This window comes from Protomyctophum parallelum (genome assembly GCF_964188405.1).
Source record: "Protomyctophum parallelum genome assembly, chromosome: 1".
Classification (NCBI taxonomy): Eukaryota; Metazoa; Chordata; class Actinopteri; order Myctophiformes; family Myctophidae; genus Protomyctophum; species Protomyctophum parallelum.
Window position 1 is genome coordinate 19,430,508 of NC_139697.1, and position 23,972 is coordinate 19,454,479.

Here is a 23,972-nt window from a genome sequence, read left to right on the forward strand (position 1 = left end):
TCTAGGTCGTCCAGCTGCATGCCTAGCCGGCTATTGTAGAGTTTTATGACTCGTCTGTATATGACGATTCTCGCTCTCCTCAAAGCCTAGCTTCAGTCGAGAGAGAGCCCTTAAGACGGAGAGGAGGCCTGACACACCGTGCTATAGAAATGTGGACCGCATAGAACTAAAATGTGGATAATGTATAGTCATTTCTGGGTTAGTTTGGCAGTGCTCGGATTCACTGTTGGAACAATGGGTAAGTCGCTTTACTATTGTGCATGTGGGATTTTGCGTCATGCTACTCGCCTAGTCCTTAGCATATCACTAGCGTAAACAACGTAATTGCATTTTTTCCCAATATTGACTGTTTTGTGCACTTTATTGTGGGACCCGCACGACGTCGATGGTGCATTGGGACTTGTCTGGTGTGTGTTTTACGCGAGGCCATGGATCGACTGTCGAGTGGTTTAGGTAGTTTCATGTTGTTGGGATCCATTTGAACCCCCTGCAACACGAAACTGTCTTAATTGCCCCAGTTATATGCACCGAGACCTGTCAGGCGAGCAAATCTGGAACATAAATGTGATGGGGAGTTGTTGAAAGTGGAGGAAAGGTAGGCCTATTTTGTCACCATGCTTATAAAAGCCATGGGCTTAAGTCGGAGAGCGTGGTTGCATGCTGTGGATTTCTAACCTGTCTCCTCTAATGTTCTCTCTTGTCCTTTCGACTCGGGTTTTCTCTCTCCTCTACATTAAGCCTCGGTATATAGACGTTAATCCTATATTTAACTTGGTCGTCGAAGCTATAGCTATAATGCATCGTGGACTTAGAATTAGGCTAAAAGCTAAGACGTTTTTTTTTTTCCTTTTTTCTTTTTTTTCCATGTCAGTCGTGACGCAGACACGTCAGACAAGGCCTCGGTTACGACCACTGCAGTGGAGGGGAAGGGGAAGTTGAGTGGGCAACAGCGACCTCAGTGGCGCGCCAGAGGGTTAATAGTACCGGATGCTTCCACTGCGCAATAGTGTGGCCAACAAAAGAGGGGAAGGGCTTTATGGCGATATTTAGATCCGCCAGACAGGCTGTTATCTGCGGGCAAAAGAAGTGAATAGCCCCTGCGGTAAACTGGGTCCGTGTTTAAAACACCCTTTACTTTTACTGCCTGAGAGCCATTGGACTGTGTCTCCATTCCCTCCCCCTTTGGAAGGTGTTTGTCTCTATACTATACGTTTAGTGCGCATAGTGTCTCTGTGTGTACAATCCTTACCTATTTCTCCATGTGTTTTGATGTCTGGGCAGTGTGATGCCTTCATATCAACAAGGTGATAGAACTGTATGGCCCGACACATGACGCACCTTTTTGTATTTACCCTTAAATCTAAAGGCAAAGCCATGCAGTGAACAGGATTCCTTCGAGTTGAATTGCCTGTGGCCTTGTGGGGTGTTGGCCATGCAACTCCTTGTTTAGTTGCTGGTAATAAACATAGCACACACATCACAATGTGCGAGAACTCATTGGTGGTTGTTTAGTAGTATACCACATTATAGCTTTGATCCAGTTAGCTTTAGTGATCGTAACTTGATCATTATTTCTGATCCTCGTTTACGCACGCAGTCACGGCCACCTTTGAGTGGGGACTATTCTATTCTATTATTATTAGGCTTATTTATTTTCTTTTTTTTAAGGCATAGATGTTTAGGCATTGTAATCAAATTAACTCATAACGTTGTTTAATATGTAGGCTTCATATAGGTTTGTTTGGTTCCCATATGGAAATGAAAATAATTAAATGTTATTTTCTTTGTAGCTGTACTTGAAATTCAAAATATAAATATAAATAGCATTAAAGAATCAAAATAGCTGCTCATTCATTATTTATTTTCGTTGAATTTTAGGCTATATTAGGCTATATATCCTGCATAGGATATGAATGTTTTGTTTTTTGTTTTTCGTGTGCGCTTCCCCGCACCTCACAATTAAAAAAGACTATATAGGCAACCACGTACACCACATTAAATATATTTTATTTAACTACCACGTAAAATTGTGTAACGTGGCTGCATATTGGAATATAATTCTTTGTTAATGTAAATAACAGTATAGATTATATGTAGGCCTATACTGTTATACGATAGCTATACCGTTAATATATTAAAAAAAAATAGCTGTAGGCCTATACATTACAACGGGGATATCGTAATAGGGAAATTAGATAGCCTACATACAAAACCTATATCTATTAACAAGTTTGCACTTTTTAAAATAGTTAACATTCTCCCGTTGCCTAAACTATAGGCTGGGTTGCTATATCGTATTTTACGATTCGTAATTGGCTGTTTTGTATATGTTTTGCCTGAACGCAGAGGGCACTTTCTTAATCTATGAATATTGGTAGTTTAGTGTGATCTCTTGCATAATTGTGTACGGCAATTTAGGTTAGAATAGAATGCATTTTATTAGTTATTTTTGGCCCAATTGGCCGCATATACCCGAGGAGTGATGAAAATCACGCAATGATATACATATACACAGCAAACACACACTAATATATATATATATATATATATATATATATATATATATACACATATATATATATCTTACAAACAAACACTGTGTGTCTATGTGTGTGTGTGTGTGCCTAGCTGTAATCCCATAACTAAAGCATTGTATAACACATGGTTTAATGTCAAATGCTTGCTGCTGTAAGATGATGTATGATAGCCTATGTTACTTGGCTGGTTGGCTTATGTTTGCACATACATACAGGCCTATATCCTCCCACAGAAAAATGAAAGGAAAATATGGGTATTGGTAGCCTACTACTTAAGCATAAAGAACCAAAGAAACATGCAGAAGATTGGAATATGCCCCATATGGCCTAAGAAATGGTCCAGGTATAGGCTAGCCTATACAACTATACAATTTATAAATAATTTAAAAACCCATGGCGCCTGCTCCATCACAGCACATGCACCATTTGTGTTTTGCGTTTCTCCAATATGGCGGTGTAAAAAAAGAAAAAAAAAGAAAAAAAACGAAGGGAGGGAGGGGGGAAAAAATCCATGTGTTTTGTGTGAGCAACGTTGGTAGGGTGCTTACGTGTCTTATAAAATACCTCGTAAAATAAGCCTTCCAAAAGCATACTGTTAGATAGACTGGATAGATACGTGGGCAATTTAACACCACTGATTGAAAAGGGGTATTTCCCAATCTATGCTTTGGTTATGCCTTAATCATATACAGTGTTTACGTATATCTCGCGGATTTCTAGTCTCAGATGTTAGTCGTATATGTTAATTCTTTGCTTTAAAACTAGGGGTTGTTATAGGAGAGCCCCGCGAGCGTTTAATGGCCAGAGGGATTGATTTATCCTTTATTGTTCAGCCTTTATGATCACGTGCGCCCCGTTGCCCAATGGCATGGCAGCCTGGGTCCCCACTACTAGTCGACTGTAGTTCTTTGAGGAGCCAAGTTGCTACTTGATTTCTTCACATTGTTATTTTGTAAGGTCCGGTTTAGTGCGTGTGTGTGTGTGTGTGTGGGTGGTGTGTGTGTGTATGTGTGTGTGTGTGTGCGCGCGTTTGTTTTTGCATGTATCTGTGTATGAGTGCGTAGATGTGAGAGTTTTGCTTTTTTTTCTTCCCCTTTGCCATGTCGACATCCGGAACACTGACTAGTTACTACGTCGATTCCCTCATCTTGCCCGAGAGCGAGGAGCTCTCGGCGCCGAGATACCCCTCCGGCCCGGGGGGGCTCCAGCACTCCAGGCAGCCCGCCTCCATCGGCGACCACAATGAGCTCGGGACTTGCACCTTCCCGACCAAATCCTCGGTCTTCAGCCCGTCCTGGAGCCACGTTCCAGCGCAGTTCCCGGGCGCCGTCTCCTCTGTTTATCATCACCACTATGGGCATCCCCAAGTCCCGGTCGGCGGGGATACGGACGGCCGCTACATGCAGTCGTGGTTATTGGAGCCTATGTCCGGCTCGTTGCCGATGACAGGATTACCGGCGAGCCATCATTACGGTATCAAACCGGAGGGTCTGGGAGCGCGGGCGGACAGTGCGCTGCCCGGCTCCCACACGGCGCTGCTGCTCTCCGATTACGCCAACGGGACGGTGGCCACGGCGTCGCCGGTGGAAAGGGACGCGGTGCCCAGCCAGGCCGGGGACCACGGCGGCGGGGAGCTCGAGGAGAAACCGCTCAAACCGGCCCTAGATCCAAGTAAGTGCTTATACACTGCTTTGTATTCAGCCATATGCTAATGCGTAAAGTTGAAGGGATTCAGTTGCATGCGTGGAGTGACGGGGGTGCCATTCTAAACGTGCCATTCTCTCTCATGGGTGGCAGTTAATATGCCAGGTCTCACTCTCACTGTGACGAGACAACTGTAGTAGGTATCACATTTAAGACAGCTGAGGGAGGCTCGTTTCAGCAGCGTGGGCCTATATTATTGCAGCCCCGTTTACGGCGGCGCACAGCCATTTTCGCTCTTCCAAAATGGATGACCATTTTAAGCATCTGTCCTGTTATATACATGAGTGATGTGTTTTGATATATTGGACAGTACAGTCACCGGACCTCACACCAGTCTCGCACCCCCTCTTTCCAGATAACCCCGTGTCCAACTGGCTCCACGCAAGTGCCACGAGAAAAAAGCGCTGTCCGTACACCAAGCATCAGATTCTGGAGCTGGAGAAAGAATTCCTCTTTAGCACGTACCTGACGAGGGACCGTAGGTACGAGGTGGCGAGGCAGCTAAACCTCACCGAGAGACAGGTTAAAATCTGGTTCCAGAACCGCAGGATGAAGATGAAGAAGTTTAACAAAGATGGCGGACCGAAAGACGAGTGATTAAAACCTTATTTCGGATATTTACGGAGCTTTATAGGTGTATACGAAAGCTCTTTAACTCTGCTGGACTATGTTTGTAGACATTTGTCTTTGTTGTTTTACCCTGTAACAGAAGCTGTTAGGCCCATTTGTCTTGTACAAAGCATGTCTGGCTTATTGCACAATTTTTACAGTGCCCATTCGTTTTTTATGTTGATTCCAATTAATACCTCGTAAAAGTCGCTGTGCATTATTTGACCTGGTCATTGTGCCCGTTTGTGTGTACGGATGTTTCTAGTTGTGCGTTCCCTGGTTTGTAGCTATATTTGGTGTCTATAGATCCGAGTCAACTGTATTATAGTTTGTAAAATGTACTTAATTTTAAAGTTGTTTCTCCCTAATTGATAGGGTATCATTATTATTATTATTATTGGTAACCATGAGTTTGAATCTAACATTGAAACCGTAGACAACCCCCGACATGACAGCATTTTGAAGTAGGTGCATGAGCCACAGAAGCCACTTGAAAATGCATATCAGATGTTAGAAGCTATTTAACAATGACCTTGTTTTTGACTACCTATAGGTATATCTCTGACTACCTACAATAATCTTATTTTCCCCCAAGGCGGTAGGCTATATATAGATTCATTGCTTGCGAGCTATCTGAATTTCAGGGACGTTTTGAAAGGACATTCTGTTTAGAGAGAAAGAGAGAGATGGAGAGAGAGAGTGAAAACAAAACACTGTAGGCTACTTAAATGAATACCTCATGGTCTGCTGACCTTTCAGATTTTTTTTCTTCACAAATGTAATTTGTATTTTATTTATTGAATAAAACAAATTATATATGCGAATACATGCACGTTCCATTCTTATGTCCTTTAGGCCTTCATATATTTTGACATTGCTATGGTAAGAATAATTCTAACTATTTGAATCTATTCAAATAGTATTTTGTATTGACATTCAAATATAGTGGCTTCAATTAGGCTGTGAGGGTAGCCTATATGAAAAAGAAATAGTCAATCTCGTCTAGAATTAGCTGCTGTTCAAATTTTATTACATGTTTTATTTTATTTTTCATTTGTATGTCTACTTCCAACTTTATTGTATTGCTCTGGATTTTATTGAACAACTGGAATTGTTCTTAATACAGAACATGAGGGGAAGCCGTGACACACACACACACACACACACACACACACACACACACACACACACACACACACACACACACACACACACACACACACACACACGCCTTGTTTTGTTACATGTTTGTTATGATGACTAATCTAATATTCTGAGTGAGAGTTCTGACATTGTTTAACCAACCCCAAGGCTTAGCAGACGGTGTATGTATGCACATACATACATGCATACATATACATACATACATACATACATACATACATACATACATACATACATACATACATACATACATACATACATACATACATACATACATACAGCCTTTCAGGACACACTGTGTGTCCTGTAAAGTGTGTGACACACTTGAGAAAATATATACCCATTGGACATATCAAATGCATATACATGCGGGCAGTATCTCTCTCTCTCTCTCTCTCTCTCTCTCTCTCTCTCTCTCTCTCTCTCTCTCTCTCTCTCTCTCTCTCTCTCTCTCTCTCTCTCTCTCTCTCTCTCTCTCTCTCTCTCTAAAAAAAGAAATGTTTTACCAAAAGTAATGGCAGGCGCACAGATTGCTTTGTGGATATTACGAGGATTAGGCACAAAGATTTGTGCATAATGTGCAACACACACACACACACACACACACACACACACACACACACACACACACACACACACACACACACACACACACACACACACACACACACACACACACACACACACACACACACACACGCGCGCGCGTGCGCGCGCACACGCACACACATAGAGAGAGAGTGAGATCTTTGGCTATTTCGGAGGTGTGGATTTCGGACTGAGCCGAGCAAGAGCGTCTTGGCAGAGGATGTTGTTAGCTGTATACCGCCATAAAAGACAATTACCGCTATAACCGTTTATGGGGTGCAAAGCGCTGCGAGGCGAGAGGACACAAAACAAGGAAAGACGTCGTGAGCTCCAGACAGCTGAGGCCTGCATGGCTGCCTGAAATAATGTAGTGAATGTATTTCTGCTCAGCTTATGACACGGAGACCTGTGGCCTCCTCACGCCATCTCATAGCCAGTAGCTGTAGCTAGTTACAACCTGTTTACAAACTGGCATAATCGTTTCAGCCCGTCGTATTTGCAATCCATAATAATCGCATTACCGCATATTGAAATAAAGCCCTACTTGTATTTGAATACTGCATGGTGTAAATTTGACAATATTGCCAGTGCAGCCCATAGGACTGTCTTCTTCGTGAACTCTGCGGGCTCCCTTTCATGTCCTTGCATGTTGGGAAGTATGTTTCCAACCGAAAACTGCAGGTTACAAGCGTCAACATAACGCAGGTCTATACTTAACGCTGTAAACGTTCATTGCGAGCCACCATTGTGTCCTTAATTGTCACAATAGCCTTGGATAAATCAATACACTATTAGGGATATTAGTAAAGTTGTACTTTAGGGAAATTAAGCCTAGTGGTGTTGTGACGCGTCAGGGGACACAGATGGACCCAAACTTCAAAGACTCGACCAGAGACAAGTGCAATAAAACTCCTGGCTCGGCTATACTGTCTGGCATTCCAGTTTTAATGGCTTTATGGCCGTCCAGACACAATTAGGCCGTTTCCAGAATGGCACCCATTTGTTTTTTTTCTCCTCTTTCTGTGGGACTGCACTTAGGACAAAAGGCTCCAGCGGAAATGATAGGCTTTATTGGACTCTCCAGCAACGGTTACGCGCAGGACTCACGGTCATTTCGAGCGACCTCTTTGTCTCTACCTGCCCTGGGAACCTTTTCGTCCTCTGTTCCTTCTGCGCCGAGAGCGTTCTAAAGAAGGGGCCATAAAAGCTAACCGCACCACGGCTAGTTTCAAACGCAATAGATCCGGATAACATTCAGATGTCCACTCCAAATCTATTAAGAATCACCCGTCCTTTGCCTATAACAAACAACAATCGCGTGTTGTTGTCGTTTATGCGTTTTTATTTATTTTATCCCTCCCCCCCATGCCCTGCTATTCTCTCCTATGGTATAGGGGTGGGTTTGGGGGTAGCAGGGGGGAAATCCTTGCGCATTGCACCGTCACCATGCCGCAGTACCCAGGAGCTACCAGGCGATGGCGACAAAGTTCCATAATAGGCCTATCACTCGAATTGGAATGAGTGTAACTCACCTCTCTAGGATAATTAACCCACTCTCGGAACATAACTTTTTAAGAGCCCAACAAAGTGATTTCACACCTCGTCTTTACTTTACAGTCTCTCTGAAGAAGCTCATCATTTGGACTGTTGCATGGTGGCTAAGTGAAAACCAAAGTAGGCTAAATTGTGTTTACTTTTGTATTGGAAAAACGTTGATTATTCCGCACCTTTCTTCTATTTTAATGCATTTTTTGTGGGCTATGTTTTTAGGAGGGCATAGCATTAACTGGTATTCACCTAAATTGTATTACGGTCTACTTACATTTTAACAGTTTAAATCAAGCATCCATGTTTAGTGGTAAACTATAGTCCTCAAAACATTTTGATCAATTGGTCTAAAAATTGTGTAAGTCTAAAGTCATAATTTAAGACAATAAATGGTGAATAATAGTCTATGCTTGAGCTTTATAACCGTCGTGTATTTCATGGTTAATTCTTGCGATCAATAGTTTTAGACCTGTGTATTTTGGTCGGTTCTTGTACATTTTTTTACAAGCTAAAATAAGCCTGTTAGTTACAGCCTAAATAAATTATGTTCCAAATAATGTTAGGTAAAGGACTTTATATTAAATAAATATATGTGATAGGCTATAACTGAAATCAATTTGCTCAAATCTACAAATTATAGAATGAGAAAAATGTAAATACAAAAGCGAAATAGCCTACACATATTAATGCTGTAGCCTACATAAATAAATTAGACCAACACAGCACAAAGCGAAATTGTTAATGCAACTCTAACGTCAGCATTATGGCTTAACATAAGTTGGTTTGAATCATATTGTCACAATGAATAGGATGCATGTATACAAACTATTCTTGCCTTTGTTTGTTTTTTGTTCACTTGAAGCCAAATTGAACCCAAATCCCCAAAATATGAAGTTGTATAGGACTATGAATATTTTAGATTAATTTTGTTATCGGATTCATGCAATTTCCCTCTGATAAATACATGATATCTGTTGTAGTTTCATATATTTCATACATTGCTGCACGTCAAGTGCATGTTTTGGCACGTATTGCGTGGCACGTATTATTTGTAATGGAATGGTACAGGCCTTCACTTATTTTCGTTTAAACTTGCCTTGGCCAGTTGGCCTCGTTTAATTGTATCAACGCCTGGCGTGTGGCGTGTGCCACATTTCTATTTGCTACTTATAGTTTCATTCTAAAATTACATTTAGCCTTTAAAAAGGAAAACACAAAAACCACTTTTCGAAATGCATTACCCAAAATGATAAAGAGAACGGAACTAGCGAAAGGGAAAGACAGAGACGACAGTGGAGACCCAGTGATTTGATTATAAGTTTAATGAAATCGTTGGTATTGTGAATTTGTGCAGCCCCCCCTTTCTCTCTCTGTGTGTGTGTGTGTGTGTGTGTGTGTGTGTGTGTGTGTGTGTGTGTGTGTGTGTGTGTGTGTGTGTGTGTGTGTGTGTGTGTGTGTGTGTGTGTGTGTGTGTGTGTGTGTGTGTGTGTGTGTGTGTGTGTGTGTGTGTGTGTGTGTGTGTGTGTGTGTGTGTGTGTGTGTGTGTGTGTGTGTGTGTGTGTGTGTGATTCTATTCTGCAGACTGCGCCATAACGAAATCTATGTCCGCGCGGTGATTGGATAACGGCGGTCAACCCTGGAGTCACGTGGTGAGTTCTTTGGTCCTAGGGAAAATGGGGTTTGGTGTAAATCTAGGCTGTATTGCTGTCATATATCACACTACCTCGTAAAAACGACACTGAGGATTCTGGGCCAACATATCAGAGAGAGAGAGAGAGAGAAAAAAAATATGAGTTCTTATTATGTGGATGGTCTTTTTAGCAAATATACGGCGAGTAGTTCTCTTTTCCCGAACGCAGACCGCGGTTCTTCTTGCACCATTGGACCCGGCGGAGAGGACTATGGGCAGGCTCCCAGCGCCGCAGCTATCGCGCCCTACCCACCACCGTCCCTGCCGGGAGTTTACAACGTCAACAGTGCTATGTACCAGAGCCACCCCATGTTTACCGCTGGGTATGGCCAGGGACCGGACGTGCACAGCCTGCACTGCAGCCCATTCGACCACCAGAGCCGTTTGTTCGGCGACAGCTGCAGCCAAACGGGGCCAGGGTCCCTCACCTCGCCGACGGACAAACACTACCGGATGTACCCCTGGATGAGATCTTCAGGTATTTTCTTATTACATGTACGGTAGAAAACGCTCTCGAGTCTATACGCATTTTACAAAACATGGGGGATACTTATACCTTGGACCTTAATGGTTCAATTAATTTCGTGAAGCCAGTGGTATTGCATGGAAAGAATCGTAAAACTTTTATTGCGCAAGTAATGAGTTCTGTGGCCATAAATTCATTAGCCCACCGCTTCTGTAATGTTCATTTCGCAGAGACCTTGCCGCCGGGGTTCTTACCTGCACTCTTATTACTCTCTTAAGCCTGTTCTCCCCTTTGCGGTTGTAAAAAGACCAGCCTGTTGTGTAAATCAGCTCTCCTGCACTCTGCAGAGCTGCCTTTTTTAATTGGGTCTGCACAGCAGTGACTATTGACGTTTTTCAGAAACCTGTTTGTCCACGTGACGTGACTATACTTTATGCTTTATGCTAAAGCAAAACATATATAGACTCAAACAAGTAGGGTGAATACCATGCAAACAATATGAACTGTAGACATGTTTCCCCCCGTGAACACTATAATTGCATTATGGCCTGTTAGGCTACGTTATGGCCTACATATAACGCAGTCATTTTTATTAGAAAAGCAGCACTGTGTTTCAAAGGAGAGGCAGACCATATGGCTATCCCAGCATGACTATATACTTAAAAAGGTGCAAGCCCTTGCTATTTCCTCATATGAATTGGGCGTAAATATATAGAACAGAAAATGCTAGACTAAAATAAGCAATACACAAGGTTTCCGATGCAATTTATTTATTATTGGCCTACATTGATACAAATGGCCAGCACGTTAACAGATATATAAAATACAATTTACAAGGGTTTCCAAAAAATGATAAGGCAGTTATATGTTTATTCACAAACACAAATTACAGACAGCTGTAGCATGCAAAAAAAAAAACAGAGAACATGGCCATACACTATGCAATCTTTCATCATATCTCTCACAGACCCAAATCGAAAACGCGGACGGCAGACCTATTCCAGGTATCAGACCCTGGAGCTGGAGAAAGAGTTTCACTTCAACCGGTACCTGACCCGCCGGAGGCGCGTGGAGATCGCGCACGCGCTTTGCCTCACTGAGCGTCAGATCAAAATTTGGTTCCAGAACCGGAGGATGAAGTGGAAGAAAGACCACAAGGACGAGGCGACCTCGAACAACACTGCGGGCGGTCCACACAACGACGAGGCCACTGTCCTTCACGTGCAGGACAGCAGGGACGGTGACTTGGGAATCAACGGCCTGTCCAAGGCCGAGGAGGACACCAAGGACAACGGTGTGGAGTCAGGGACAGCTGCCAGTGGACAAGAGAAAGACGTATAGGGCCAATTAATATAAGAAACACTCCATAAATGTTTGTTAAGGTTATATAAAGAATGTATTCAAGACGTGCATCCACATGTAATCGATACACAGCCTCTTCGACCATGCTATTTAGAGCTTCCTAATTGAAGAAGCGACTACTGAAGGCACTTAACGATATTTAACAGCAAAGCCTCTTTATGTCAGGGATGCCTTTTCCAAATGACATAAAATGGCTATACACACTTGAAAGGCAACAGTTACTACCTATTGAGCCTAGCCTATAATATGTTTTATATGTACAGTGGTGGTAGTCTGTAAGGCTGCACCCAATTACAAAATATTTAGCTAGAATATTTTACCTACAACATTCCTTGACACAAATAATTATAGCCCACTAATGGACAAACACATGTAACCTTAATTTCAGATGATTATTGACCGAGCCAAATATTAGAGAGGGGATTTAGCCGCAGGCGGTTGTATTTAATAAAGAAACTAATACAAAATTCTGCGTGCCTTATTTCGAATGGTAGGCCTATATATGAAAAGTTAATTTGCCGTTATTTTAGTGAGTTTTAGGCCTACTTTTTTCTGTTTTTGAAATCCTGACTTTAATGTATCATTGTAGATTTCGAAACATGTAAAACCACTAATATATTATTATTATTTCTGGTGTAGTTTGAAAAGAAATATATATATATATTGTCTTGAATGTACCAATGACTGAACCATTCCCATTGACACATGTAGCCTACCTCAGATCCCATGAAAGCCCTTGCCTAATGTCTTGTCTGTGATCTATCAGTGATAGCTTGAAGTGATTTGAAGTCTTGTACTGCACTGTAATAATAACAATAATAATAGTTATTATTATGTTGATTCATGGTCTTAAATTTCCACATTTGTTTGTCGATTTCGGCTAATGTCCATCGAAAATGCATGCTCTTATATTTTGATATAGGCTATCATGCATTTTACTAGTTTGAGTCATGTGCGCACCCATGTGTGTTCAATAAAAAGCCTTATTTTTATTGAGCCATTTTAGATCAACAGAAACTGTTTCCATGTACATGTGATGTGTAAATAAACATTTCAGAAATAAGCACTTTTTTTTTTTTTTTCCTTCACCCTCACCCATACACCCAGTAGGAGGGCACAGACATAATTCGATATTATATCATGGCTGAATATATAAGTTTGAGATATTATTATAGAATAATTTGTTAGGCTATATATATCTGGCTATCGGTCCATTTGATTTCAAGGCATTATTTGTATTTTAACTTGCTATAATACGGTAATAAGATAAGGAATGCATTGGCTTACTATGGCATAATAATGTAATATTTATGGTAGGAATAACAAGAATAATAATAATAAAAAAAGATTGACATTAACCAGGCAGTGAGCTTCATGGTTAGCAAACGGTGAGTTACAACACGTGAAGAAACGCGTCGAAATCCATTTGACTTTAGGTAAACAGAGGCATTGAGGAATTCGAGCTATGAGAACACTAGATGGGGCAGGCCGCACATAAGGGAAATTACTATGTTGAACTCTGCATGCATTCCCTCTTCCTTCGGTAAGATGGCGTCTCTCTGTGACCTGCCCCCTCCCTCTCTCTCTCTCCCTCCCTCCCCTCTCTCTCTCACTGGGTCATAAATCCGTTGTTGTTTATGAAAATTTACAACATAGCAATACAACTTTACGACTCGTCCCGGGTTACGATTGGTCCCAGCTGGTCACATGGCAAGGAGCCGTGAACATGAACTTTTTTATATATAATTTCCAATACCAGAATAGAGCAGCCTTCATTTAACAGTCTCAGTGTGCTGCCACGCGCACTCATCCTTTCTCCTACTACCCCGGTAGCCTACAGTATATATACTGCTGCTATACCTCCATGTTTCTATATACATTCTCCTTCCTTCTGACCTCTGTTTTTTGTAGTTTTCTTCACCCGGGGACCTCGGCGCATCGTTTTGGTTACATTATTGCCGCTGTCCTGGGTTTTAGTACGAGGAAGGGGATGATCTCGAGCGCGTCACGGACCCGGGAGCTCCCTGCGTCCTGGCTCTGGAAACTGTCCCCCGCCGGTCACCGTGCGCCCGCCGCACCTGCGAGGCAGGTGCATCCTTCACCAAGATGCCGTCACCAAGGTAAGAAATGTAGTCATTTGTTCCGCTGGTCCATTTCCCTTTATATCAAAGAGCTGCGGATTAATGGACACAAAAAAAACAACGTTTATGAAGTAGTAGGATATATGACAATACCAAATATATTCAAATACGCATGAAAACATAATACTTATGAGGAATGCTGGTATTTGCATGCATGTTGATATTGGCAATAATTTGCATGATGGCCCATATGGTAGGCTTAGAAATTGTGTGACTTGTCTGCAGTGTGTGAGAGACGTGTGTGTACACTCTCCGCTGTGTTCCTCGTGTTGGGATGCACGCTGTCCAGGCTTCATTTGTTTGTTGTTTTAAACGAGGACGAGCTATCGGCTGCATGATTCATTGGGTGGACTGAGGCCAACAAATATGCCCTTTGTCGCCCTCTTGTGGGAAAAAAGTACACATGACGTGGCAGTGGCTGCTGCTCTTTATTATTATTATTATTATTATTATTATTATTATTATTATTATTATTATTATTATTATTATTATTATTATTATTATTATTATTTAGTCAATATTTTACAGGCAGTTTAGTCAATGTCATAATATGTTCATAAGATCATACAAATACATATAAATACATCACTTTTGAAATTTTACAGACGTGGCTGAAGCTTTTTTTAAACAACAACACATATAGCTATACACAGATAAGATAATAAAGACATTCTGAGTGCATCAATTCAAACCGTGGAACAAACAAATCCAAATTGCTGCTCTGGCCTATACTGCTGCTCAGCCTTCTGCTTCTGCTCAGCCTTCCATGCATCTGATTGTAGTGTGTTTAACGAACATTACACGCAAGTGGCGCTGCGCACGCAGCGACCAGCAGAGTAGACGGATTGTTTGTTTGTATTGTAACGTCTATCGTTCCCGTATACGGATTACCGACAAGTCTAAGAGTCTCGACAACCGACCTTTGAAGTTGAAGAACGAGATCTACACATACTTCACTCAAGAGAGAGACTGATCCAGGTATACTCTCGCTAGTTCCTACTACTAGCCCAGTGCGGCTACGCTAACGCTAAACCTTGGGGTTGGTTAAACAATGTCAGAACTCTCACTCAGAATATTAGATTAGTCATCATAACAAACATGTAACAAAACAAGGCGTGTGTGTGTGTGTGTGTGTGTGTGTGTGTGTGTGTGTGTGTGTGTGTGTGTGTGTGTGTGTGTGTGTGTGTGTGTGTGTGTGTGTGTGTGTGTGTGTGTGTGTGTGTGTGCGTGCGTGCGTGCGTGCGTGCGTGTGTGTGTGTGTGTGTGTGTGTGTGTGTGTTCTCTTTACACTGCAGTGTATGTGAAAGAATAGATTACTTAATTATAGGCGCAATCATGACATGTTTCTTATTGATAGATTGAGTAGGCTATACATAATACAAACAGCATATTATTTGGTTTTAGTTCCCCAACATTCTAGGTTTCTTACCAGATATTGTGAATTCGTTTTGTATAGTTAATTCATGAATACAAGAATGTAATCTTTTTTGGAAACGTATAGCACGTATTTTGGTTTTTTTCTCCAGTTAAGTGTTGTTTTCTGCGATTGTTCTTGGCTTCAAGTTCAATTATGTCTGCTGCTGTATAGATAATGGCTTCAAATCGTGATACTGTCCACAGTATGAGGCTAATCCGATCGCCAGCGCCAATATTTATAGCAAAGTAATAGGCTGCAGACTGCTTGGTGTTCACACGTTGCAGATTGTCTCTATAGACGCGCCTGCAGAACATGCCTCTTGCCTTGCCCGGACGTCGCACCAGATGTTGGAAACTATTTGAGCAAACCACTAAATCTTTTTTTGTTATTTTCTTCTTTGCACCAACAAGAATCCTTGTGGTTTCCCCCCGCGGCACTTTCTTTATCGGTCTCGCTAGCTCCCTTGGGGCAAATAATTCTCGTGAGAACTTGCTTGCTATTGGTCAGTGATAAATCAGCTGTTTCGGGCCCTGACTATTTCAACACACTCAGAAACCAACGCATTCACAGGCTGCCAGGAACACATGTGAAATTCCAAAGTGTATGGAGTTTATTGAATCACTTCTGGGACTACACACACTCAGATGCGGTGGGGCCCAGAATGGGTGATTCTCACCCCTTGGCACACATCTGCGCACAGTAATGCCCTGGCCTGTGCCATCCGGTCTATTAACACGGAGCGCCCTGCACATGGACAAGAGCAGACAGAACCGCGAGCAGCTTGCATGCATGCGCCCCATGGTTGTCAGGAGGTCGGATAAGAGGTGCTGGGTATAGAGCGATGCTTTGCAGCGATAGCATGGGGGAAGCCGAGGCACAAAGCAGTCCTCGGAAAGAAGCGGTGCCATAAAAATGTCAACGGAGAGAGAGAAGGTTCTGATGGAATGCACTGTGGAAACATTATCTTGGTTTTATATTTAGGCTGTGCCGGTGTGTGTATCTGCTGCTCCGCTTTCAGTTCAGTCAGTGCACCTCTCGCAAACATTTAAGGTTTCACAGACAGGACATATAATCTAATATTCATTATTGTTATACTCCTTTTTAATGTGTGCGCAATTGCGCATCTATACCATACAAATAACATTTTAAGAACATAGAGTATCAGTATACATTAATGATTCCGCTATACAGTCATATGGTCTACTTAATATGATTGTTATATTTAATATTTGTAGCCAAAATATTAATTCTAGTACAATTGTATGTTACGCATCATTTTTATTTAAAATTTGATCGCACTATATCACCAGTAGGCCTATAGCTCTCTAGAACAAAGGACGAACTCTGCCGAGCGAAGCCAAATGAAATATAAGTTTCCTTCATTCATGTTTCGACGATGTGAGAATGTGGTCTATATTTTGAGATTATTTTCCAAATTTGAGTAAGTAACTTATATTCATAACACGCTTTAACATATTGCTTCAGCATATAGGTCTCGTTTTCATGAATCAATCATTTAAATCTGTCTTAAGCTCGCACAAAGTGGAACATTACACATGATAGCAATATTATTCAAAAGCTATCTTTGCTTTTGAGACAAAAAGAATGCAGGCCTTTCATGCGCAAAGCGACCAGCATGATAAATATTATTCCAAACTATTGTTGCCTTTTAAGACAAAAGATGTTATGGCCTATCAGTCATGTTTTCATATACTCTCACACAAAGTGCTATATATAGACTGAATGTATAGAACGTTAAGTGTATAGGCCTGCTCTGTCGACTGTTTAAAACTGTGCAAAAGCACGTTAAATTCAAAATATAGCTCCTTGCCTCCTTTGGTCTGAGTGAGTGCATGCATGACATAAATGATCAAATGTTCATACAGGTTTGTAAACCCCCCAATAATGTATTATTTCGCCATAGACAGCCATGAATGTCCGTTCGATTTGTGTTTTATTTTTTATAGACATAAATCTATTTTTTAATCGGCGTTTTTATTAATACCACAGCAAATATCCATGAGCTTTCTTCTGCATGTGGAAAATCACGTATATGAGAATCTCCCCATATGTTCAAGAAGAACCGCAAGCCTATTGATTAAGTAATTATATGCAAATCTCTGCTCACAATAGCCTGCTTTTTGTTTGTTTTCTTGAGGCGTCTGTACACTACGACGAGGAAAGATTGCATTCTCAGCACGTCACTTGTTGTATTGTTTGGGAGCCCATTTTCTTTGCCGCAATGGTCGTTAACCTCTGTATGACCCTGTTTGGAGTCCACGCTCAAATATCGGGCGCAGACAGTGCAGTGCGGCGATTCCACCAGAGGATGGCGCACGACGACAATTCAAAACATGGCAACTTGGCTGGGAAGAGCCCCTCTCCAAGCGCGCATGGATGCGCGTACCCTTTACATCCCACCCAGATTTCCTCCGTGCACGAGTTTACCTCTGGAGGTCATCAAGCAGGATTTACGACTGGTCAACAAAAGCACGTGATTCTCAGTCGTACCCCATATTTGGGTGTCTACGTAAGAGAGAATCAAGTACATGTCCTACTCATTTCCATAATTCATCATAAATTGTGCAAGGGGTGCTATAGACCGCGCTAAACCATCAAGAGCCACAAATCAAAGCACACACGTTTATTATTTTTTCCCCCCAAAATAAAAAAGAACAATACCTAACAACGAGCAACATTGGAATTGTCAACAAATGAGCTCCTATTTTGTGAACTCATTCTGCGGTCGCTATCCCAATGGCGCGGACTTCCAGTTACATAATTATGGAGACCATAGTTCGGCAAACGAGCAGCAATACAGGGACGCAACAACCATGCATTCCAGCAGGTACGGCTATGGCTACAACGGGATGGACCTCACTGTCGGCCGGGGCGACAACGAGCACTTTGTGGGCAACGGGCAGCGGACGCAGGGCTTCTCGCCGACGACTCACTCGGCGGCGACAACGTCCTCTGTCGAGCCCGCCAGGTACACGCAGACCGGCAGCAGCAGCAGCAACAACAACACCACCGGGACCTCGTCTCTCTCCCCTCCACCTGACCCTCTGCCGTGCGCCCCGGTCGCGACGAGCTCGTCTCCGGTCACCGAGTCCCAGTCGCAGCAGCAGCAGCAGCAACAGCAGCAACAGCAGCAACAGCAGCAACACCACCGAGCCATAAAGAACTCCATCGCGAGCCCCGCCTGCTCAACCCCGTGCCCGAGTTCGAACGGAGGCGGCACGCTGCTGCTCAACCGGGGGGACTGTGTGTCCAACAAGGCGTCCAGCCTGGTGGAAGAGAAGCCCGCGGGAAGCGCACAGACAACTTCCCAAAATGTCAGCGACTCGAGTCAGCCTCAGATATACCCGTGGATGAGGAAACTACACATAAATCACGGTAAAAAGTCATTTTTGGATGATTACGATCTCGAATCTGCATGTGTAACGTTTTTGTTTTGTTTGTTTTTCTTTGTTTTGTTTTGTTTAAGTGGCTGGCACTTTAAGCTGTATAAAGGAGGTGCGCCCATGTCCTTTTTAGTCGATGTTTGTGTTTTTTGCCATAAGCAGGGCATAACTGGATTTGACCAATTTAGATAAGTCAAACATGTGCTTTCCATGTAGAGCATAGGTTATACGTTCCACTGGTTCACCTGTTTGGTGTTATTGCTATTCAAAAGGATCAAGCGCACTAAAATAATATACCCAAAAAAGCATTATATAATCGCACTTTAGGTCAAATTATACATAATTATTCTCTGGATTTGGGGAATATTGATCAGATTTGACGTATTTATATAATCAGTGAAATTGTGATATTCATGTTCATATATATGCATGCAGTGTGTCTTTGAAAAGGTGTATTTCGAGTTTGTGAATAGGTCAGCAATTCCCTTTTAACTTAGATTTAGACTGTACTTTTTGGCATTCTTGTTGCGTAACGCTTTTAATATGACTGTGCGTAAAGTATGTAACCAAAATATGATGACACACACACACACAGAGAAAAGTCAAATTTGGTCTAAATACTGGTGCACTCATCTGCAGTGTGTTTGTTTGTTTGCTTGTTTGTGTGTGTGATGTGTGTATGTGTGTATGTGTCTGTGTGTCCAACCCTTATCAGAGTTAGCTGGACCGGAGGGGAAGAGGGCGAGGACTGCGTACACACGCTACCAGACCCTGGAGTTGGAGAAGGAGTTTCACTTCAACCGGTACCTGACCCGCAGGCGGCGGATCGAGATAGCTCATGCCCTCTGTCTGTCAGAGAGACAGATCAAAATCTGGTTCCAGAACCGTCGGATGAAGTGGAAAAAAGACAACAAGCTAAAGAGCATGAGCATGGCTGCGGCTGGTGGGGGCGGATATCGGCCTTGATATTGGGTCCACTGTACTGATGAGCACTATGTAAAAATAAAAATAAAAAAAATGAAATAAAAAAAATAAAAATAAAAGAATACAAGGATTGTGTTATCTTCCCCTTCCAAGTATAGGAAAAAAAAAGAAAATAAGTGAGAGACTTGTTATGGGAAGTAGCCTAATGGGCATGCAGCGGGCATCCCACGTGTCCAAAGTGTACCAACCCTTCAATTCCGTTATATATATTTCATTTTGTTTTTGACCGCGCTAATGCATATAAGTGAACAAAAAAAATGTATTCTGTACAGTTCTGTCTAGATTTAGAAGGAAAAACAATAAATGAAAAATAAATGTTTGTTTAACTTATTTCTTGTTCAGACGGAAAATAAAAAAATAAAAGTCAAAGCTTGAAATGTTATACCGCAAATAAACCTGTAAATGTTGTGTAATGCACTCAGAACAATAGCAACCGAATAAATTGTGGGTTGGTGAGAGGTTGAGCTGCCTTTGTGTTTAGCCATCGTTTTATATATTATATATATATATGTATGTAAGTATGTATTTATTTGTTTGTTCGCTGTATTGTATCCACATTTTCAGATAACTTGCTTCCTATAACGTAGACCATTGAAATGAGCCTTGTGTGGTTTTTGTGTGCGTTCGTGAACACGTAAAGAAGGGACAGTGGTTCCGACCCAATGATGTATATGTACACAGCCTGTTTTGCGTTGTTCACCTGGCACTGCATCTTAGTAAGCCATGTTTTGTCTTGTTTTCTTATATATTTTTAAGTGGACGACCCCGCCCACGGTGATTCCCATTGCCTATAATAGTTCCATCGTGATAAGCTTTTTGTAAATGTTTTTAAATGACTGGAAATCGAGAAAATACTATAATGATCGGCAATTATAATAAACTTTTTACTGGACGGCAACACTGCATTGTGTGTATGATTGTTGTAAAAACAAAGGAGAAATATATATATCTGTGTGCTTTCTTGTGGTGCCTTTTTATAGTGTAAATTAAAAGGGTATAGAGTTCAACATTTATTTGCCAAGTTAGGCCAAGCAACATGCAGGATAGGCCTATACACTTATATTTGCCCCGTTAAACTATAACTACGAACATACGAACCTTTCAAAACTCCCTTAACAATCCAAGTCTGTGAATTCAACAGGTAGCCTGAAACAAATGTTGCTTTTACTCACCTTGGTGCGTGCCGTGGACAATAGGGTCCCCTGCCCTTGGACTGTGAGGGGCTCCAGGGGCCGTGCGTCCCCTGTGCTCACACACACATGATGTACACACACACGCGCTACTCCCAGGGAACCAGTTCGACTTTTTCAAAGCTGTAAACTTTATTTGGCCGGTTCTGGGTCTCTGACATTTGGGTGCTAAATGAATGGGGGTTTTGTCTATGAATTAGATCGTAAAAATCATCCAGAGCGCGGCCAGATAGGCTCACTGGCCATAAACGGTCACGTGGTGGCCATTAAAGTAAGTTTTATGGTTTTGGGGAGTTGACAGTATATTGCACATAACATATAATCGCACTGACGCGCTGGCTTGGTCTGACTCTCTCCTTCGCAGGGTGTAAGTGTTACTTGACCGTTACAGCCCGTCCCCTCGCTCACAACCGCCTCGAGATGGACCGGACGCAGGCGAGGAGAAAGACCACGTCTCGAGGTAAGTTGTCTGGGCAGTCCTGCTATATAGCCCCTCCGTTCTGGTTCTACTGCTCGCGTGCCTCAGTCGGAACAGCCGCCTTTGTGTTAAACAGCGTTATGATTGTATTCGCCTTCTCTCTCTGGCTCTCTACTCTATCTATCCGTCCATATTAGTCCATTACGCTAATTTGTCAGTTGTGTAGTGCTGAATAGCACTGGTCTCGGCAGATGTTGCGCAGGGTTGGGTCCGGCTCATGGCTATTTAATTGCTTCCTTCCCCGCGTAACTTGTTTCCCTCCATCTGTGGTGTAAGGCATAATCCATTTTTGCATGTTGGATAATTAGCTCTCTGTCCATATCCACCCCCTCAAAACTCTAGTTGCTGTAGTTTTATTGCACGGGAGGTTTAACAGACCAACACAAGCCTCACCATGCAGACATTCTGGGGCGAGCCAAAAAAGTAGCCTAGAGCATGTGTGAATATAGGGTAGATTCCCTTGATAAAGCTGTCCGGTTCTATACAAACATTACATGTGTGATGTGTGTTTGTTAGGCCTATTAAGCTTTTCGGTTCATTTTGATATGGTCGGACTCGGGCTACTGTTGAAAAGTTGCAGATTCGTCTGTGAAAAGTTTGTGTGTGTGTGTGTGTGTGTGTGTGTGTGTGTGTGTGTGTGTGTGTGTGTGTGTGTGTGTGTGTGTGTGTGTGTGTGTGTGTGTGTGTGTGTGTGTGTGTGTGTGTGTGTGTGTGTGTGTGTGTGTGTGTGTGTGTGTGTGTGTGTGTGTGTGTGTGTGTGTGTGTGTGTTGTAGCAGTGCTCCACATGTTGATACGCTAATGACTTTAATAGAACAGGCTACTTGCACCGTCAAGTAAACAACATGGGAACAAAAAGCAGCAGGGGAAGACAGTTGAAAAGGAATTCCGTTTTGTGTCAGCCACGTCATTTCGTGTCGTGGGGTTGTAAAGTTCAGATGACCTCTCAGAAAGTGTCACTCTCGCTTTGGGGTGACCTCTCCTGCTATGGGGCCGAGGTGCGTATACGTGCGTCCGCGGGACGACGTGAACCATAGTCGTCGTAGGATTCATTCTATAAAAGCACCCAGAATGGGGGGGAAAACTATATAGTAACTTTTTGACATTTACTGACGCATACACTGTATTGTTTCCTCTTGGGGGATGTTTTAACTTGTTGCAGTTATGAAGGAAGACCTTATTGACTTTGTTCATTGTTTCAATAGTCGTCAATATGCATATACTACATTTTAAATGTTTATTGCCTGCCCTAATTGGATATGCATATGCCTATACAATTCCAATTTAGGCATTTAGCAGACGCTCTTATAATCCAGAGCGATTACAATAAGCAATGTTTGACACATTTTCAGGTTTGTCTGAATTAACTAACTCATAGCTTATAACATGCAGTTCAATATGTTTCGTTTGCTGTAACAAAATATGTCTTTGTTTGTCATGTATTTTAGTCCAACCTGGACTATGCGCCTGCATTGATGCAGACGCGCTGATTTGATTGTCATATCCCAAAAAATGCAATTGCTTCACTGAAACATTTCGAAACGGCATTAAAACAAAATGCCATGCAATCGGAAGAGTTAGATTTAAATTCAGGTCAGAATTAATTGCTATTGTATAGGCACACGAGATAAAAACAAAAATCCACATTCGCATATAATAGCCAAAAGTTTGCAGGCTGCATTGATAAGGACTGATCCAAACCATATTGCTCATTTCCCCTTGTTTTTTCTCATCGCAAATGTTGCTATTGTCATGTAAACAAGACACCAATTCAACGAAGTAGCATTCTCATCCCTTCTGCAGTTGGTCTTGTAATGTATAGGCTTGATGGGCCGATCGAAAATACAAGCAAAGTACATTCGATGAAACAATTTGTACTATACTGTTATGTGTGACTTAAGCCACTGCATGCCATCCTTTTTAAAAACGAGAAATGTCTAAATCGCGGGCCCCATATGCTCTGTTCAACCAGCCAGCTGCATAATGCCAGGCCGAGGAAAAGAAGCCATTCCCTGCGCTGCTAAAGGTTCACATGGAGGTCAGCCCCAGCAGAAAGATAAATCTGCATCCTCTCAGAGCCACCAGCAGAGCTCGCTTTAGGCCAAGTTCACTGTCACCCTCCGCCTGTTCACCTTATGAGAGGCAAAACACTATAACACACACATTCACCACACAATACACACATATAATACACACTGCAATAGCACGTTCACACCTTTGTAAGTATGTCTATTATATGTAAATGACTTAACGAAATGGAATGTCGGCAGGTATAGTGATAGCATACTGTGTATTGCAACAGTATAATATGCACTGAAGAGCAGGAGAAACTAGTCTAATTCAAATTATTATCCTTATAGCCTATATAATAAAGATATTTTTGGCTGCATTGTTTTATCTAACAACCCCTAAATCAATGACTTGCACATGCATTAGAGAGGCTAATTAGACGTGTGTGTACGAGAAGCGTATATATTAGATCGATTTTTTTTTTTACAAGATTGCATATACATTAGAAATGCATTTTTGTTACTATAAGGGATTTTCTCTAATTATGATATTTGTGTGTAGAATTTCCGTAATGACAACAGATATGGATTGTTTTTCATCAATTTTTCGTTCCAAGGGGCCAGCTATATGGGGCCTATATACCTCGCATGGGCGGCCGCCTCACTGGGGTGGGACTGATGAG

General features: G+C 42.1%; 4 protein-coding genes across 4 annotated transcripts in view; all 4 read left to right on the forward strand.

The window, feature by feature from the left end:
- The first annotated feature begins 2,606 nt into the window (after positions 1-2,606).
- Positions 2,607-5,678, forward strand: hoxa9a (homeobox A9a). The gene is made up of 2 exons (XM_083784057.1): positions 2,607-4,208; positions 4,597-5,678. The coding sequence occupies exons 1-2, from the start codon at positions 3,638-3,640 to the stop codon at positions 4,836-4,838; spliced, it is 813 nt and encodes a 270-aa protein (XP_083640183.1). The 5' UTR covers positions 2,607-3,637; the 3' UTR covers positions 4,839-5,678.
- Positions 5,679-9,721: 4,043 nt separating this feature from the next.
- On the forward strand, positions 9,722-12,378 carry LOC310868583 (homeobox protein Hox-A7-like). The gene is made up of 2 exons (XM_083779038.1): positions 9,722-10,318; positions 11,274-12,378. The coding sequence occupies exons 1-2, from the start codon at positions 9,940-9,942 to the stop codon at positions 11,645-11,647; spliced, it is 753 nt and encodes a 250-aa protein (XP_083635164.1). The 5' UTR covers positions 9,722-9,939; the 3' UTR covers positions 11,648-12,378.
- Positions 12,379-13,482: 1,104 nt separating this feature from the next.
- Positions 13,483-23,972, forward strand: part of hoxa3a (homeobox A3a) — a 34,713-nt gene continuing 24,223 nt past the window's right edge. The window contains exons 1-2 of the mRNA XM_083778984.1: positions 13,483-13,788; positions 21,169-21,264. The gene's annotated coding sequence lies outside the window, so the exon portion shown is untranslated. The remainder of the gene's footprint in view (positions 13,789-21,168; positions 21,265-23,972) is intronic.
- hoxa5a (homeobox A5a) lies at positions 17,906-20,515 on the forward strand. The gene is made up of 2 exons (XM_083779027.1): positions 17,906-18,622; positions 19,346-20,515. The coding sequence occupies exons 1-2, from the start codon at positions 17,941-17,943 to the stop codon at positions 19,594-19,596; spliced, it is 933 nt and encodes a 310-aa protein (XP_083635153.1). The 5' UTR covers positions 17,906-17,940; the 3' UTR covers positions 19,597-20,515.

Bases quoted from the DNA above. Each gene is read 5' to 3' on its own strand.
- hoxa9a (XM_083784057.1), top strand. From the start codon at position 3,638: ATGTCGACATCCGGAACACTGACTAGTTACTACGTCGATTCCCTCATC. The intron at 4,209-4,596 runs GTAAGTGCTTAT...CCCTCTTTCCAG, and splicing joins CAAACCGGCCCTAGATCCAA to ATAACCCCGTGTCCAACTGG.
- LOC310868583 (XM_083779038.1), top strand. From the start codon at position 9,940: ATGAGTTCTTATTATGTGGATGGTCTTTTTAGCAAATATACGGCGAGT. The intron at 10,319-11,273 runs GTATTTTCTTAT...TATCTCTCACAG, and splicing joins CCCCTGGATGAGATCTTCAG to ACCCAAATCGAAAACGCGGA.
- hoxa5a (XM_083779027.1), top strand. From the start codon at position 17,941: ATGAGCTCCTATTTTGTGAACTCATTCTGCGGTCGCTATCCCAATGGC. The intron at 18,623-19,345 runs GTAAAAAGTCAT...AACCCTTATCAG, and splicing joins GAAACTACACATAAATCACG to AGTTAGCTGGACCGGAGGGG.